At 45.4% G+C, this 18,608-nt stretch overlaps 1 protein-coding gene across 1 annotated transcript; it reads left to right on the top strand.

The window, feature by feature from the left end:
- Positions 1-5,137: 5,137 nt before the first annotated feature.
- HSPA2 (heat shock protein family A (Hsp70) member 2) lies at positions 5,138-7,689 on the top strand. Its single transcript, XM_002200592.7, has one exon. The coding sequence runs from the start codon at positions 5,400-5,402 to the stop codon at positions 7,302-7,304; it is 1,905 nt and encodes a 634-aa protein (XP_002200628.1). The 5' UTR covers positions 5,138-5,399; the 3' UTR covers positions 7,305-7,689.
- The last annotated feature ends 10,919 nt before the right edge of the window (positions 7,690-18,608 follow it).

The raw sequence follows: 18,608 nt of genomic DNA, 5'->3' as shown, positions 1-18,608 counted from the left end.
ATTAGCTATGTAAGTAAAGGAACAGCTGCTTAATTTCATAGAATCCTAGAATGGTTTGGGTTGTTGGAAGGGACCTTAAGGACCATCTCATTCCATGGGGCACCAGACCAGGTTGCTCAAAGCCCCATCCAGCCTGTCCTTGAACACTCCCAGGGATGAGGCAGCCACAGCTGCTCTGGGAAACCTGTGCCAGGGCCTCAGTCATCCTCACAGTAAAGGATTTCTTCCTTATATCTAAACTAAATTTACTCTTTCAGTTTCAATTGAAAAGAATCAACGCATTATTTTGGATCATATTCTGAAAATGAATCTGCAACATCATGGTGTTGCAAATAAAGGTAAAAGCTGAAATGTACAAACTGGAGTATCATCTGCTCCTTCAGAACCACCAAGGCAAGAGCTGGTAACATTTCCAGTTTTGAGCATAGCACTTGAAAACTAAGAGACAAGTTGCGTGCAGAAAATCCAGGAGAAAGCAGTGAATGTCTGGAAACCAAGAAGACTTTGCTTCTGAGTACAGGCTGAGTAATTTTAAGTCATTTTACAAAAGAGTTGGTGGAGGGAAAACACAATGATTTTCATATATAAAATCTGGTTGCAAAGAAAAGTGGCACAACTGTTTGTCATATCCAAAGTTAATATGAATAAAAATAATTGCCTTAAATTGCAAGAAAGGAAATATTGGTTAAACACAAAATGGGACTAATGACCTGTTGAGGTCCTTTTCTCATCTGATTCTGTGATTGCTGGAAATTGTTTTGCTTTAAAGTCACTTGCTTAGGACTGTCAGTAGAGCTGGTAGTGCCTGCAAGAAAAGGAGGCTGCAGTTAAAGGAATAAAGAACTCACTGCCTAAAATGCACAGCACACCAGTTTATCTAGTTAGCACTAGTGATACTAACTTCAGCTTTTAATCATACCTTAGCAAACTGTCAGAAGTCTATGCAAATAAATGTGCTTAAAAACCACTTAATTATAAAACAATTATTCCTTGAAGCATCAAGCATTATTTTAATCAGTGTTGACAACTTCCATGATTTTATTGATTGTAATCAATCTGAGGCAGCCTGATTTCAGTTGAGATGGTGTAATGAACTATTTTATTTATTAAAAAAAAAATTAGACCTGCAAATTAGGTGGAAAATCCTAAAAGTGTAATCTGAACATATGGTAAAAATGAAAAAGCCAGAAGGTGAATAAAGCCAATAGGTTTATAATTTTAGGAGATCTGACTAACGAGTTTTGAACTCCTGGTTTGGCAGCATGAAATTACATTGCCCTATATTCTGCTGTTCTATTTCCATAGTACTGATCATGCATTTGTGTAATTTGCCAAAAAACACGTTATAAATTTGCAGAACTTTGTTTGTTAGTCACAAAAACAAAGGAGCACTTACATAAGTAAGATGATGTCTTGTGGCTGCCCTTTAAATTAACAAGGAGCAGCTGTGCACAAAACTTGGAGGTATATAAATACAAAGTAAGTTACGTAGTTCCCCCCACATACACTATGATTTTTAATGCAACACCTTGTTAGAAGAATCTTGTCATTTTATATGCTGGTAGTTCTTGTCTGAATTCCAAGAACCAGACATACGTTCACAAATATAAACAAGATGAAGAATTTAAGTGATGAAAAGGTATTGTGACAAAGTATTACTAGATCTTAGAATAGCAGTTGCTTAGACTTTTCTGAACTGATTGCTGTAGTATGAAATAATCCATTCTCATCAGTACAGTTTGATCTATGCAATTTTTGGGATAGTTTTACAAGGGAAATGGGTACCACAATTTAAGGTCTTCTGAATGCCAAACCTGAAAAAATCATTCATTGCATTTCCAAGTGGCTGATGTCTGATTGAACCGTAACTTGGGCTCAGTCCTATTTTTATACTCTATTGCCTTATGAAACAAGTGGGGGGGGGGTGTGGGGAAATCTTCCTTTTATCAAGATAAAGATAAGGGTTGAATTCCCAATTCTGCTCCAGATACTGAGCTCTTGCTTCACTGAAGAAAACTAAATATCATCTTCATTTCTGGCTGGGTGGTGTAATGGAGAATAGCCTACAGCATATTATGTAACACTGCTGAACAGGAAACATGGGTACATAATCAATCCTAAACACAAATAAATGGACCAGAAAGAGGCCTGCCACTGCCAGAGGTGCCAAATTGCTGCTCTGGGAGTTGCTGTGAAAATATGGCTTACAGATTCAGGATGAGGGAATAACAGCGAATGTTTTGTTAAAGGGAAAATCAGACTTGTGCTGAAGTCCTCCCCATAAAGCTCACTCTTTAATTTCTGAACCAGTTGGTTTGGCTCGCCTGTACCATGATTGTATATGAAGCAACATAAAAGGGAACCATGTGGCTCTTCCCATATGAGAGGATGACTACATGGATGAGTTGGTTCACAAACTGCTGACAAAAAGCAGGTTGGTAATAGCTCTGCTGAGAAGAGAGAATACGTCTAATGAGGTTTTAGAGGTTGCTCCCTCTCGTTAGACTGGACTTTCTCTAAGGACATCAGTAAGAGGTGATGGCAAGAACGTCCTGTGAACTTCTGACTGAATAGGAATGAAAGTTAAAACGCAGCTGGGACCTAGACATACCATTGTACAGAAGAAAACAGCACCTGTGTGCCCAGCTGGAAAAGCAATACTTCTGCAATAGGCTAAACAGCCTCAGCTTGGGATTTTTCCTTAGGATGTCTCTTTACACCAGTAGCATTAAAATGATGTGCTCATGTTTCCTCCGAGATCTTTTCTCCAGATTTACTACAGCAAAACAGCTCCAACGATGAAATAAACAGGACTGAGAGAGTACTGTCAGGGTGAGCAGTAATCCAGGCAATGCAAACACCTCTTTAGCAGGTTACCAGCACTTGTGGGTGTCAGCACAAACATATCAGGGCCACACTAGTTACTGGGCCAAGAAAACCCTAAAAAAACTTTTTCTGGGCTGTTGTATATATTTTGTGCCTGGGCTGATAAAACATATAGTTGAAAGCTTTGGGCCAAATAAATGAAATGTCACTTCTAAATTGGATAAACCTTGTTTGATTACAGTTATAGTTGAGACATCAGATTAATTTTCTGCAAAGACTGTTTATTGTGTTAATCAATATTGTGTTATTTCCTATTCCACTTGTTCTCTCCATCTACTGCTTCTATAAATATGTTTTTGAGGCAGGAGTCTTCTTTTTACTCTGGAATAACAGGGTCTGAGTTTGTACTGCAGCTATTAAAACAGGCTTCTTGTGCATTATTAGTGCTCCTAAGAGACAGTCCTCACAAGGATACAAATAATAAACAGCATCAACTTTTCAGCTGAAACAGAATTTATTATCCACCTCTCTTTGTATTGCTCTGGCATTTCTCCCTGTCCCACATAATACAATCAACTGAATGAAGTGGCAGTGAATTACAGGATGAGATGGTTCAGCGATGAATCAGTCACTGGTCTAACTACAAGAGAAACCGACACCCTTCCCATCAAAGAAATATGCACACAGGATATACAGAGCAGCTCCTGTAGGCAGAGACAGCTGATGGTTCCCATTTTCCAGTGACTTCTTTTGGATTGCTCCAAGGTCAGAACCCATGCGGGGAAAAAAAAAAAAATCAAGATCCATGTAAGACTTATAGTTATTTAAGCATGTTCAATATATATGGTCAGAAATCCAGGCTCTTCCATCACAAAACTACACACATAATGCACAGAAGAGGTGGAGTTCTCATGTCTTGTAAAAAAGGCTTTGAAAAATACACTAATGGAAACAAGGATGTTTTTGAACAGGAGTTACAGTGCCTATAATAATTGTGTGAATACAAATCACTCTGGGAAAAGCTGTAACACGTTTTCTATGAGGGCAGGTACAGCAAACTGCTGAAGGCTGGGGACAAAACTAATGAAAGAGAGTTTAAGTATACAGTGACATTAATCTTTCTCTCACACAACCCCTGAAGTCCATGGATAGCAAACTTTTAGCAACACTTTTAAAGGAGCTGAAAAGGAGCTACTCACTAAGGCTCCTTGTATTAAAAAAAAAAATAGTTGTCAGTGTTGTGTCAGTAAAAAAAAAAAAAAAATCTAAGGTGGATGTTTTGCCCTCCTTACTAGAACTGGAATGTTTTCAAGTGTTTGTCTCAGAGTACGGAGGCATAATTTGGAGAAACCACAGCGGATTTTCATGTTTAATATATTTTCATCAAAGCACTTTTCCTACCTCCGAGTTAATAGCTCCATAGCTTTTGCTAAACGTAGGCGTGACGACATCCCACATTAGCACAACAGACAAGAATTTGGAGGCGGTTCAAGAATGGTCACGCAGGAACACGCAGCAGCAGAGCCCCCAGAGCCCCACGGGTGCCATTCCCTGTGCCGGGTACCGGGGCAGGAGGGGACACAGGAGGGGACAGCCCGGGGCCGGTCCCTCGGTTCTGATGGGGGACACAACCCGGTGCCACTCCCCGGGTTTGGGTACCGGGGCAGGAGGGGACAGCCCGGGACCATTCCCTCAGTTCTGATGGGGGACACAACCCGGTGCCACTCCCCGGGTTTGGGTACCACGACAGTCACGGGGTGGGGGTGTTGTCAGCCCGCCAATTTCGGGCGAAATAAGGCTAAACACGGGCTCGGCGGGGCTTTTTCCCTCAGCGGGAGGGCGCGGGGTGCGTGAGGGGAGGCGTTCCGCCAGGACAGCTCGGGGGTCGCGGCGGCAGGGGCGGGGTGGCGGCCGTTCCCCCCTGACAGTCGAACGGCTGAAGGGAGGCGTGTGTCCGTGTTAGGGAGGGAGAGTGACATTTCTGCCGCCCCGCGACCAAATAAGGGCAAATTCCGCAGTGCCGGGCTGAGCGCTCAGGAGTCACGGACACCGCACGGAGCGAGCGGCCGCGAACCCGCAACCCCCCACACCCCGCGGGTCCGCGCGGCCGTCCCGCGGCGGCCGCCCCGCCGGCCCGCCCCCGCCCGCCATTGGACAGCGCTGCTGTCAATCTCCGGCATAACGTCATGTCAGCTGGAACGTTCTAGCTGAGGTCCGCGCCGGGGGCGGGGCGAGTGGACAGCACGGGCGCGGATTGGCTGAGCGCGATGGCGCACGAGAAAAACCCGGAAGAATCGCGGCCCACCGAGGGGCGGGCTGGCGGGTAGGCGCTGGCTGTTCTGATTGGCCAGCGCGTTGAGGGCGGGCACTCCCCGGCGGCTCGCGGGGGCGATTGGCCAAACGGCAGTTCGAGGAGCGTCCGGATTGGTCGTCAGGGTTCTGGCAGGTTCCAGAAGCGGCGGCGGCGGGTATAAAAGGGGCGGCGGCGGCGCGAGCTGGGCATATCGCGCCGCGGCGGCAGCTGGAGCGGGCGGGGTGGACACGGGCGAACAGCAGCGCAAACAGCCGACACCATGTCTGCCAAGGGGCCGGCGATCGGCATCGACCTGGGCACCACGTACTCCTGCGTGGGTGTCTTCCAGCACGGCAAGGTGGAGATCATCGCCAACGATCAGGGCAACCGCACCACACCCAGCTATGTGGCGTTCACCGATACGGAGCGGCTCATCGGGGATGCTGCCAAGAACCAGGTAGCAATGAACCCCACCAATACCATCTTTGATGCCAAGCGCCTCATCGGCCGCAAATATGATGACCCCACGGTGCAGTCGGACATGAAGCATTGGCCTTTCCGTGTGGTGAATGAGGGAGGCAAGCCCAAGGTGCAGGTGGAGTACAAGGGGGAGATGAAGACCTTCTTCCCAGAGGAGATCAGCTCCATGGTGCTCACCAAGATGAAGGAGATTGCTGAGGCCTATCTGGGGTGCAAGGTGCAGAATGCTGTCATCACAGTGCCGGCATACTTCAATGACTCCCAGCGCCAGGCCACCAAGGACGCCGGCACCATCACAGGCCTCAATGTGATGCGTATCATCAATGAGCCCACTGCAGCTGCTATCGCTTATGGCCTGGACAAGAAGGGAACCCGGGCTGGAGAGAAGAACGTGCTTATCTTTGACCTGGGAGGGGGCACTTTTGATGTCTCCATCCTTACCATTGAGGATGGGATTTTTGAGGTAAAGTCCACTGCTGGCGATACCCATTTGGGTGGGGAGGACTTTGACAACCGCATGGTGAACCACTTTGTGGAAGAATTCAAGCGCAAGCACAAGCGTGACATTGCTGGTAACAAGCGAGCAGTGAGGCGGCTGCGCACGGCTTGTGAGAGGGCAAAGCGCACCCTCAGCTCCTCCACACAGGCCAGCATTGAGATTGACTCTCTGTTTGAGGGCATTGACTTCTACACCTCCATTACTCGTGCCCGTTTTGAGGAGCTCAATGCTGACCTTTTCCGTGGCACCCTGGAGCCGGTGGAGAAGGCTCTGCGTGATGCCAAGCTTGACAAGGGCCAGATTCAGGAGATCGTGCTGGTGGGTGGCTCTACCCGGATCCCCAAGATCCAGAAGCTGCTGCAGGATTTCTTCAATGGCAAAGAGCTCAACAAGAGCATCAACCCCGATGAGGCTGTGGCTTACGGTGCTGCTGTACAAGCAGCTATCCTCATGGGAGACAAGTCTGAGAACGTGCAGGATCTCCTGCTGTTGGATGTCACCCCTCTGTCCCTGGGCATCGAGACAGCTGGAGGAGTGATGACTGCTCTCATCAAGCGCAACACCACCATCCCCACCAAACAAACTCAGACCTTCACCACCTACTCAGACAACCAGAACAGTGTCCTGGTCCAGGTGTACGAAGGTGAGAGGGCTATGACAAGGGATAACAACTTGCTGGGCAAGTTTGACCTAACAGGCATCCCCCCAGCACCCAGGGGAGTCCCCCAGATCGAGGTCACTTTTGACATCGATGCCAATGGTATCCTGAACGTCAGCGCCGTGGACAAGAGCACGGGTAAGGAGAACAAGATCACCATTACCAATGACAAGGGGCGCCTCAGCAAGGACGACATTGACCGTATGGTGCAAGAAGCAGAGAAGTACAAGGCAGAGGATGAAGCTAACCGGGATCGGGTGGCAGCTAAGAACTCCCTCGAGTCCTACACTTACAACATGAAGCAGACAGTGGAGGATGATAAACTGAAGGGAAAGATCAGTGACCAGGACAAGCAGAAAGTGCTCGACAAGTGCAAGGAGGTGGTGTCTTGGCTCGACCGCAACCAGATGGCTGAGAAGGAAGAGTACGAGCACAAGCAGAAAGAGCTGGAGAAACTCTGCAACCCAATCGTCACAAAATTGTACCGGGGAGATGGAGGGGCTGGGGCAGGTGGCTCCGGCGGCCCCACCATTGAAGAAGTAGATTAAAGAGGACTGAAGTATAGACTGGTTTATGGACAGTCACTCCATTCTTTGCTTTGTTTTTTTTTAATAACGTTTAAGGAAAACATCCTTGCCGATAACAGAGTTTATTCTGTTGGGTGTGTATAAAGACAGATCTGTCAGCTTGGTTTTGATAAGAGGGAAGGCACGTCCTCCTTTATAAGGTTAGTAATAGACAAATGTTGTTAATTCAGATACAGCTGTTTGTATTCTGGATGTTTGTCTCTGTCTCTTCTAAAGTAACCACTTGACTGTTGCAGTTGACAAGTTTCAAGTTATGCATGAAAAACTTTACAGAAGATTAAAAAAAAATTGCCAAATTTGGCTTCTGGAAATTTTGGTAATAAATAAAATGTTTTAAAAGCATAAATCTATCCTCTTTTTCTTCTCTGTGAAGGGGCAATAGTTGGGGTGGGGGGGGAAGGGGGTGAGGAATACCTTTCTGGTGGTGACAGCAGTGCAGCAGGGGGGTGTTGGGCTCCGGAGAGGTGGCTGATGCCCCTAGAGTGGCAATGGGAGAGAGCATGGGGGCTCCCTGAGGGGAGCCCAGCTTGGAACGGGTGCTGGGGAGAGGGGGTCCTGGTATTGCAGTCCCCCCAGCCTTGTGGCAGGGGCAGAGGGATTGTGGCTCTTGGGATTTTCACAACAGGGAAAAATTCCCCGGAGTTGTGTGGTGGTGCTATTTTGGGGCAGGACCTGCTTGAACCCGCAACTGGTGTCTGGGGCTGCAGTTCCCAGCTTGGGAATGTATCGTGTGCGTGTGGCTGGGAGAGAACAGTGGGGAAATGAGGACAACAGAAATAGTCCTGCTTGGCAGGTGGTGGGGCTCGATAAAATAGAGACCGGTTTGTGGGCAGCTGTAAAGTGCTGAGTTATTCTTGGGCTGCTTGTGTGCACGCTGAGCTTTCAATACTTTACTGTGTTTTTTTCTCTTCTTTAGACAATCAAAAGTAGAGCTGGGAGTGCTGAGTAAGGAGCTGGTATGCTGAACTTAATAGAATAGGCAAAATCCGTAGTAGTTAAACTCGTCTGGCTTTGCTGCAAACTGTCTGCAGAGCTTTTCATTTGTATAAGAAAGCAAAAAAACCTGGCAGGCAGCGTTGGGAGTCCAAGGCGCTGGGAGTTAATGAGCTCTCCTGATGGCATGCACATTTTGGACTGGCTTGTCCTTTAAGGGAAAAAACTGCAGAGCAGTGGGCAGCTGAAGGGAATCGGCTGCCGTGTTTTGGTTTGTTGCTTGTTTGGATGTCGGCACTGTTGGTGTCCTGCAGCTCTCCCCACTGGAAACAACTTTTAGGACTCTGATTCCTTAAGCTTGTAGGTGATGTAAATTAAAAAAAAGAGAAATCTATAAAAAGTTTTTTGTGTCAAGAAGGGAGGCAACAATAAAGCTATTCAGTATTTAATAATCAGCAGAGATGTAGCACTCTGGTTCACTACATGGATTTCTCTCAGATAGTTTTCCAAGGCACTCGTTGTCTGTGGCTTTCTCTTCGCTGGCTGCAGAAAAGGGTTGCTGTCATTACAGGGGGGAATTTGAGGCTTGTAAAAAGCTTATTTGATAGCTGTTGTTGCAAATGACTCAAAACCACTTCAGGTTTATGGAGCAGTTGGCAGGTAAATGTCAGTGCCATCACAGTGAGATTGGAGAAGTCGATTGCAGCAACTTCAGCACCTGCCAAGGGCTTCAGTGGGATCTCCAAAGGCAGCAATCAAGCTCTTGGTGTTCAGGTACACGGCACTCTCCTGGCTGTTTGCAGGTACACTGCTTCTTGATTTCCAGGCTGTAACATAGAGAAGGCCCTTGGGAATGAGAAGGTACTGTGACTTTTAATTTTATTTTTCCCCTAGGAATGAATAGGTAATATGTTTATGAATGGCAATAGATAATCTGTAAATGGAAAGGTGTTGCTGTAAACAGTAATATTTTGTCAGATAAACTCTTCCTAACCAAAATCCCACTACTATGGGATGACAATAAGGAATAGGTAGCACCCATTTTCATTGTAAATGCAGGTTGAACTATTTTTTTTTTCTATTAACCAACTGGTAATTGCCCTTGCCACATAGTTTCCTTTACTTTTCAGCCCTTGGTTTGCATTCCTCAGCGTCGCTTCCCAGTTATTAAACACAATTTTTTGTTATTTAAGTGTCTTGCAGAGTTAATGTAGCTAAATGCACATAGTAGACAGTTTGTCTCATGCCTGTGCTGTTTTCTGTCCTTCCCGTCCCCTCTGCTGCTGCTGCTCTTTGCCTATTCCAGCAGTGGGGCAGTCAGGGAGAAGAGACCAGGGATGTGGGGTCCCCATCCCCACATGGTGAAAGTAGCTGAGAACAACAACAGGTTAACACAGTTGTAATTTTTTTTTTCTATGAAATAAGTGGTTTTTTCCACCCCACACCTTTTACATACCCCAGGCTAAGGCTGTGTGTGGGGTTTGTAAAGGATTGGAAACTTGTGCTGACTTACATGGTTGTGAAAAGATTTGTAGTCTGCAGGCACAAAGTAACCTTTCCAATATGTGAACAAGCCCCCAGAACGCAAGAAGCAGGAAACTTGAACAGCTCAGAGCTAGATTCCTTGCATTCACTCACTTAGTTTATAAACCAGAGAAAAACTTCATGTTGATTTTCAGTATGTTGTACTAACTGCAGAGTGAACTCTGATCCTGTTAGTGGAAACTTCCCACTGACTCCAGTGGATCTCTATTCCTCCCCTCCCAGTTTCTTAAAGAAATGAAGTCAGTTTCCCAAAAGCTGCTCCTCATTTGCAAATAGCTGCATTTGGTGTGTCCATGTCCTTCCGGGGAGCAGTTGCACATTTCAAATGAATTTGGCAAAGCCAGGAAAGTAATCTTGTCTAAAATCTGCAGTTTCATTGCTTTTGCATTCAGCGTCTCTCATCCTGTCCTGACTCACAGCAAAGCCAGCTGCTTCTGTCAAAACCCTGGGCCTGGATTTCTGAACTTTGCCATGCTCCAACGAGGCTGTGCAAGAAAGACAAAACCCGTAAGGGAGAATGTAAAGTGCTTGTAACTTCCCAGCACTTGTGCAACTCCTGTATTAACTTTTGATTGCTCCATATATTTTCTGATTGAGCTTAGATGGTGTTATTTCAAAGAGAGGAACGCCGGTGGCATTAATACTGGAGAATTTAATCACCCAAATTAAACCCCTAAAGCCAATCCGTGCCTCCTGCGTGCGGCGCAGCTCGCCCTGCAATTCCCCACCGTCGCTTTGCAGGAGAAAGAGCCAAAAAAAAAGACAAAGCTGAAAGCATTACTAAATGCTTTCAGTGTGAGAGCCCTCGGAGGGAGCTGAGGACAAGGGAGATGTCTGAGGGGAGCTGGACGTGCTCGGACAGGCGGTGTCCACCCAGCCGGCCGGGTGAGTCCGCCCGGCCCCGGAGCGCCTGTTTGAAGTTGTGCGCGCAGGACTCGCAGACAGGCTGCAGCCCTGCTCATCCCTTGTGATACCATCTTAAAGGCAGGAATGAATACATCCCAGCAGCCTGCCTTTTATCTCTTGGGAGGCACTGCGTGGAGCCCTGCAGGCTGGGTAGCGTTTCTTTTGGGTGCTGCCTGTCATTTAGGTTCTCCTTGAAGGTTTGGGGCTCTGTGGGGTGAAGCCAAGGTAGGAGATGAGGGATTCAGGACTGCACCATAAATTTTGTCTTCCCCATTGTGAGCCACTCCTGCAGATACATATGAGGAGCAGGAAGAAAGAGAAAAAATATTCAGGAAATTCACATTTCCAGTTTTGGCACTTACATTAAATGCAAGGTATCACATTAAAAACCATGGGTTTACACCCAGCACGCATACTTAAAGTTCCTTTTTTTCAGCCTTGTCAGTGCAGTGCAGGGTAACAGCATTTTGAACTAGACTTCTCTCAATGGTGTTCCTTGTTTCTCCTCCTTGGCCCCGTGCCTGGCATGAGTTTCCCTTACTGTGTCCCTTCAGAAAGCACATGGTGGTCTAATCTCTGCTCCGTCAGGTACACTGCACCTTGGCACTTGGGAGTCCTGGGATGTTAAAGCAGCAAAGCATGTGGATGCTCTTACAGCAGCAAAATTACACTCTGTAGTTGCTCTTCACAGGAAAGTTATCACCCCTCCCTACCCCACAGCAAAACAAGTTATGCTAGTAAAGCTTCTTTAGCACACCAATGTGGGTCAGGTATCACATCTCTCTCTTCCACGTATTTATGCAGGCAGAAGCCTATGGCACAGACCTGCCTCTAGAGCAGCTCTTGCTTGCAGCAGCGTGGTGATTATAGAGTTGGGCAGGCCAGCATTTCCAGATGCAACAACATATTTCACTTCCACATATGAAACGGCAGTATTAAAACCCCCTGATCCACCCTTGCATGACCTATTTGCCTTTACTCTCTCCTGCATCAAGAGGGTGGAGACAGAGACAAGCTGGTTCCCCTTGTCATCCCAATAACAGCACCAGCCAGGAATTTCAGAGAGGGAGGAAATTTCCCTCTAAGAGCCAACACTTTTTTTGTAGTCTTAAAGAAAATCGAGAGTACAGGAAATTTTTGCCCCTCTTCCACTGCTGAAGGTACTCTCCCCCACCATTTAGGAACTGGGTTTTGTGCAAAAGTTGACAGATTTCTGTTGCATCCTGGACCAAGCAGTGTGAGGTTGTTCTTGCCCATACTTAGGTAGCAGTTGGCAGCACCTGTACCTTACCTGCTGGAGCAGTTAAAAATGTCACTGCTCCAAATAATTTGCAAGTCAGCAGTTAAAAATCTATCTTGACTAGGATTAAGGAGACAAAACCACTTCCAGAAGTGGCAATGCTATATACTTTGGCAGCACTCTATAGAAACCTCTATGGGTTTAGGAGGTCTTGGTTGCCTTTCTATATTCACTGCCAAGCATCATGAAATAAATTATGTCAATCCTTGTAAGAGCTGCTGCACAGTTGCACTGACAGTCTAGCAATCACGTCATGGATGAAAGCAGAATTTCTTTTTGCCAGGCTGTATCTAAAAATGTACACATTTCTTTCAAAATTACATTTGGAAGACTCTTTATTTCCCTGCTGAAGACCTCATTCATTTGCATTTGTGTTTGCAAATGTTCCAACACAGCCTGGTTAAAGACATTTGATGGTAGCTAGTCCTTAGTCCTACCTCCAGCACTACAGGTGGGAGATAACTAATTTAAACATTCTGATAAATGTAAAAAGTCTCTGTGATGCATGAAAAACTAAAAACCAGGTTCTCTGCCATAATTTCCTTCTAGTTTCCTTCAAAGCTCACAGAATTGAATAAAGAAGATCTTGTCTGTAGCATTTCTATATTAAGTTTTCACCTTTCTTCTCCCTCTATTTCTGCAGCAGGCAGATGGTTATTATATCCTGAGAAGAACTAAAAATTAAAATATGACACTTTTTGGTAAGGTTTGTAGATTTCTGTGTGCCTCAGAATAAAGAGTCAAAATCAAAATTTTTAAAATACCTTTTGAGTATGAGGTACTTTTTAATACTTCTTCCTTCCTGTCAGAGGCACTTAAATAAAAAAAAGTTTGATTGTTGGGGGTGCAAGACTGTGTGAAAAGGGCTGACAACTGCTCATGTTCAATAATCTCATCTGATAAAACCACACAGGGGGAGTAATGGCACGAGGAGTTCACTAAAAGAATGTGCAGCTGGTTTTTCTGGCTCTCCAAAATCAGACTGCATGCCTGTAAGTGGTGCCAGGCAGTTGCTGCCTCCTGAGTTCCCTTTGAGTTTTGGTGTGGACTCAGGACCTGATTCTGCCTTTGCCTGTCAGCACCTTCAGCCAGGCTGGAGCTGTGGATGTGGCTGTGAGGCCACAGGGCTCTGGTTTTGGGGCACAGCTGGTGCTGGATGTGAGGTGGACACGGTACCTCTCTAGAAGTAACACTGCAGCTACCAAACTGCCCTTTGCTTTGGATGATCCAAGGAATGCACTGTTCAGATTGCTGAAAACAGGGAATTAGGAGCTTCCATGTTGCACGAAACTGAAAACCTGCACCAGTGTTCATGGTATTTTGCCCAAGGGACAGTATTTATCCCATTCACACAGCATGATCCTGTTTTTAATGAGCAGGCAGAGCACTTGGCAGGTAAATGGTGTAGTCATGGACAGTATTAGCTACTGTGACATTGAAGTCTGTGCTTGTGTGTCCAATACAAACAGTAATGCACACATGGAGTCTAATATTCCCAGAGAAACCAGAGCTGACATTTAACAGCCTCTGGGAAAAGAGGAGGAAATTAATACAGTAGGTATGGGAGACAGAGGCTTGACACAGCAAGAATAAAGAGGCAGAGAAGAGGTGGATGATTGGATGGTGAGTCAGTGATATTTTTGTTGAGTTTATGCATTTGTTTACTTTCTGGGTGTGATATCCAAATTAAACATTAGATATACCTAAAGAATGGGTACATATACATATTGTTGAGTGTTCTCAGCTACTGGGATGCTCATGGACACACACCACAATAAACAACACTAAAAGAAGCCTATTAAAGGTTCAAGGTCAGTTGTTCAGAATTAAGACTTGGAGCAAGCCTGTTGCTTGCTTTCTTTGTGCTTATGCCTCATGTTTTTAATTATGCACTAACAGCTTTTAATTTTTTTTTTTCTTCTGCAGGGCACCTGCCTCAGTCAGTGCACACAATGGGCAATGTAAGCTCTAAGAAGGTAGTAGTGTCTGATTGAACATACACCTTATTTAGTGTGTGTTTTTCAGCCCCAGCTCAGAGGAAGAATTGTTGCTTAGGATGCTGCCTGTGGAACTCATCACCATCATATCTTGATTGCTTCACATTATCTATTTCGTTTTTACCCCTCAGATGTATGTAATTCCCACAAGAAAGAAGGTGATAAATCAGCAAAAGCTAAATGCCATGTGTCTATTATGGCATCTTCCACTGGAAACGCCAAGGAGCTGTTTTTTTCTGAGAATTTAGTGTTATGCTTTTCTTGGACTGTTCGAAGCAGATTTCCATTACAGAGGAAGGTTTCTCTCCCCTGCCTCCTGCACTTCAAACACTAACACAGGTAGCCCTGGGTCTCTGCAACACATCCCTTACTTGTGCCAGTTCTTTTAGTACAACTTTTACTGGAGTCAAGATGGGCCAGTGGTCTCCTGAGGCTGCTGACAGCCCTGCTCTCTAAAAATGAGCCACTGAGCCATCAGTTCCATACATTCTCTTCTCCCCTGAGCCTGTTTCTACAGTGCTGCCTGGCTGCCACGGGTGAGATCTGAGGTTGTTCCCAAACCTGCTTCTCTCATCCCCTTAAATATGTAACTTGGCTGCCAAGTCATAGATATGCACTTGGCAGCCGGCAATAGCAACTGGAAACATAACATACACAATGCAGTTGTATAAAAAATTGGAAAGGGATGGCTGCAGAGAGCAGAGCCAGAAAGGAATTCTCAGGCTGTTTTGAGATCCTTGCTTACCTATCTATGGACTGATTCTGTGGGCATGAATATGCCTCTAAATAGTACCCACAAGAGAAAAGATGCAGTGTTTGGAAGGCTTTGGAAACAAGGGAAGTTAGGGACAGGTTGCTTTATGGAAATTTTCTTTCCCCACATTGTGTTGTCCATTTGCTCTTCCATGTGGTCATGAACACCTGTGATACTTTCAGGACTATCTTCCCTAGTTAGCAACTACTGCAAAAATTATTTATGCCATTTTTAAGAGGTGAAAGCACAGAAAATGTTCCTTCTGTCTCACTGACCTGACCTGTCTAGAAGTCTTAAATTAAGTATTTTCATCCTTTCAAAGTATACAGTAGTGCAGCAACATTTTCTTGGGTTGTAGCTGACCTGCTCTGTTGCAAGGTGTGGTCCTTCCCTTGTCCCCTTATATTTATCTGGCCCTTGTCTGACTCCACCATGAACTGATACAAAATGCTAACTAAACAGAAAGCTTCTCATTTATTTTTGCTGGATGACTGCTTTTGACAGCTTAGGGAGCCGCCTTGCTGTGGGGTCAAAGATGAAGAATCATCAGACAGGTAAATGATGGGAAAATTCTGATGGTATCAAGAATGCTTCTTCTATTAACAACTGGCTCTTAGGCTGGTTTAGCTGTAATGTGAAACCTCACCCTTGACGGAGACTTGACTTTTATTGGCAAAAAGTAGTTTTGTAATTTGTACCAATTTTGGGCGTGAACTAAGCAATACCAGTTATAAATAACACTGACCCGCTGTGAATGATGTGTGAGAGATTCTCTGCTTGAAAAACCAAATGTTTCACAATATCTCAAAGATTCTAAACCTCAAAATCATGCCTTAAAGTGACCTACCTTAGTATATGGGAATTATTTCCAGGTGCAGCTTCCAAATCTTGAGCTGACTGCTCACATAAGGACCTAGGTTGTGTCACATATTTGCGACCTGATATAGTTAGAAATCTTGTAAAGCCCAAAGCTGAAGTGTGTTTAACATTCAGAGTGCTGTCACTGTCCATAACAGAAGGACCAGGACCAGCTGCCCCCACTGCTGCCAGTCCTGGGAAAAGCCAGGAAAATCTCTGCAGCTCCTGACCATCAGTGCCACAATGAGCATAAATAAGTGGCTGTGGAGATGTTATCAAATGGAAAAAACTCATTTCCCTGTTTGGGCTGAAATGTTACACAGGGAAGCTGCTTAGCAGGGCTGGGAGGAGCAGAGCACATTGGTCATGAGTCCTGGTGCCAGAGCAGGCTGCAGGGGAGGGGACGTGCTGGGATCTGCAGTTCTTAGGGGACAGCAGATGGTCACTGCTGTAAGCAGTGTCACCCTTTCACTCCTGACAGTGTCCTGGCAGCACTGTGCCATCTGTGAGCCTCCCCACCCTTCCCAGCTCCATCCTGTTGCTGCTGTTCATGTTTGCCTCTGCAGCAGATCCCAGGGGCCACGGGAGGACCCACGAGTGGGCAGGGATCTGTCCTGCTGCCCCAGCACAGTGCCTGGGACAGTCATTCAGCCATTTGCATTAGTGAGAAGCTGCTGGGATGCATTTTGAAGACACAAGGGTGGAATTTTCTCCTTCCTGTGGTGTGCTGGTAGATCTTGCTATGCTGGATTACCACCTTTCCTATTTTCTTTCATGGCTCATAATCCCTTGTGTGTAACATAAAAGTACAGCATTTGTGTGGGCCTTTTCATCCGAGAGTGGCAAAACACTATTAGAAAGCTGGAGCTGAAGACTAGAAGAGGCAAGCTGAAATAACCACTTTTTGTCAAAGGATTAGAGCCATGATTTCCTCATATTCATCTCTGCGGTCTAACCACCACATGGGCTGTGGGCTGCTGACTTGAAATTATTCTGTTGTCCCATATCCAGCCTCTACTACCAAATTAGATTGAGTAAGAATCTGTGAGAGCCTGGCTGAATAGTACCTGGCAAAAAGTCACAGGAAAGCCTAAAGTTTCACTTGGTTTAAATTTGTAGGCAGAGGGGTTTCAGCAATAAGAGTAATTTTGCTCTAAAGGTGACCTACAAATAATAGTTAAGGGTTTGCAAGTCTCTCTTGTTAATTAAGAAAGGAGTAATAGACCTCATTTATTTCCAGGGGATATTTTTATTTGGAATTCTTAAAAATACATAGATCCTGTAAAATGCTGTTACTAGTAGTTTTGTCCAGTGTCCCCTGAACAGTCTATCTGCTGTTTATTTAAAGTTCTCAGTTTTAAAGGAACATATATAATATATTCCATCTCTTAGCAAAGATTTCTTTACTCCTGATACTTAGATTATACAATTACATAAATATTATTATTAAAAACCCCAAAAAGCAATGTGTTGTTTAATGCCTGGTTTTGTTGGATTTCCCAGTCTTTTCAGATTCACTGGCAATCAAAGAACTGTTTCCTTTAGCAAATTTCCCATTATTATTATTCCCATTATATAACCTGAAAGACAAAAAAAGAACAAATACACATTTTTCTTTCTTACACTGGCAACCTTTGAGAACTTCTGTTGAAATAACTCACACACAACAATATCTTGGGAAAAGCAGGCTTAAGACTAAAGGAAGGTGCCCAATATGCACAGAATTTGCATTATAAATACTTTGCTGGTCTGAGAACTTGAACATAGATTTATGTATACATGCACTGTATACACTGCTTCCTTGCAGAGGATAAAACTCACTTGAGGTGTATGGTACTGTAAAGCTGATACTAACACCCTTGAATCAGGAAAGTAAAATAATGATGTTTGGTTTCTAATTATGTAGCTTTAGGCCTTGAGAAATACTGCAGTTCCGAGTAAATTCAGTCAAGTATTTGTTTTACACAAGCATCAACTGCAGGATAAATTCTTACATCATGTAATGGAGTAAAGGAGAAATTCACATTTATTCCATACTTCTCTCACGCTGAACTACAGAGGGACAGCTAAAATTGTGTGTCATGTGTCAGAAATGTGCCCCACACCCTGGGGCAGCTGTGCTGGATGCAAGGGGCAAATGCCACCCCAGGTGTCCAGAGGTGGAGGTGGAGGGAATGATGTTCCCTGTGGGGTGTGTGACTCTGCAATCTCTGGGCAGTGGAGGACTGCAGACCTTTAGGGGAACCACAACACTGCAGGAGAAAAAGTGCACCTAACTCTGCTTTGAATGTCTGTGGCAGGTGTGGGTTAGGGCATTAAAAGGACTTTTAAACCATTAGGGGGAAAAGCCCCTAAAACCTAAAATCACCCAAATTATCCCCTCCTGCTCTTTTCTCAGGGGCAGGGAGCCAGTGGAGTGTGGCAGCAGTGGGTCACCCACGCTGCCTGCTGCTGCCTCCTGCCCTGCTGGGCATTTTCCAGGCTCACCTGTGTCCTGGTCACACAGCTACAGCAGACACCTTTCATGGCTTGTGTCTCAGCAGCTTCAGCACCTCCTCCACTGGGTTTGGGAACGCTGCTGACTCTGCCCGGCAGCTCTGCAGGGAGAGGTGTGGGCTTTGTGGTGACCTCTGCCTGATCTTCCCTCAGTGATCCCAAAGAAGAGCTCTGGAACGGGATAGTTTGCATCTGAAATCTTCCTAAAGCCATTTGGGACACTGCTGGAAGGGTTTACATCTTACAGGGCATATGGGGCAAGGGGCAGAGCAAGAGGACCCCCAAGAAGCCTCTTTGTTCTTTGCTTCTGTATTCTTGAAAGCAACATCTCACAGCGGCCTCACCACAACCCAAATATTTTCTTAGTGTCAGCTAGAGGTCGAAATAGATATATCTTCAAGTTCTGGGAGGTTGACCTCTGTACTGCTGCTAGTAATTTAAAATAATACTGCTGCATGCTCATACTCTGTATTTCA

This window comes from Taeniopygia guttata, chromosome 5, assembly GCF_048771995.1.
Source record: "Taeniopygia guttata chromosome 5, bTaeGut7.mat, whole genome shotgun sequence".
In the NCBI taxonomy this organism is placed as follows: Eukaryota; Metazoa; Chordata; class Aves; order Passeriformes; family Estrildidae; genus Taeniopygia; species Taeniopygia guttata.
This window is presented reverse-complemented; position numbering and strand designations above follow the sequence as displayed.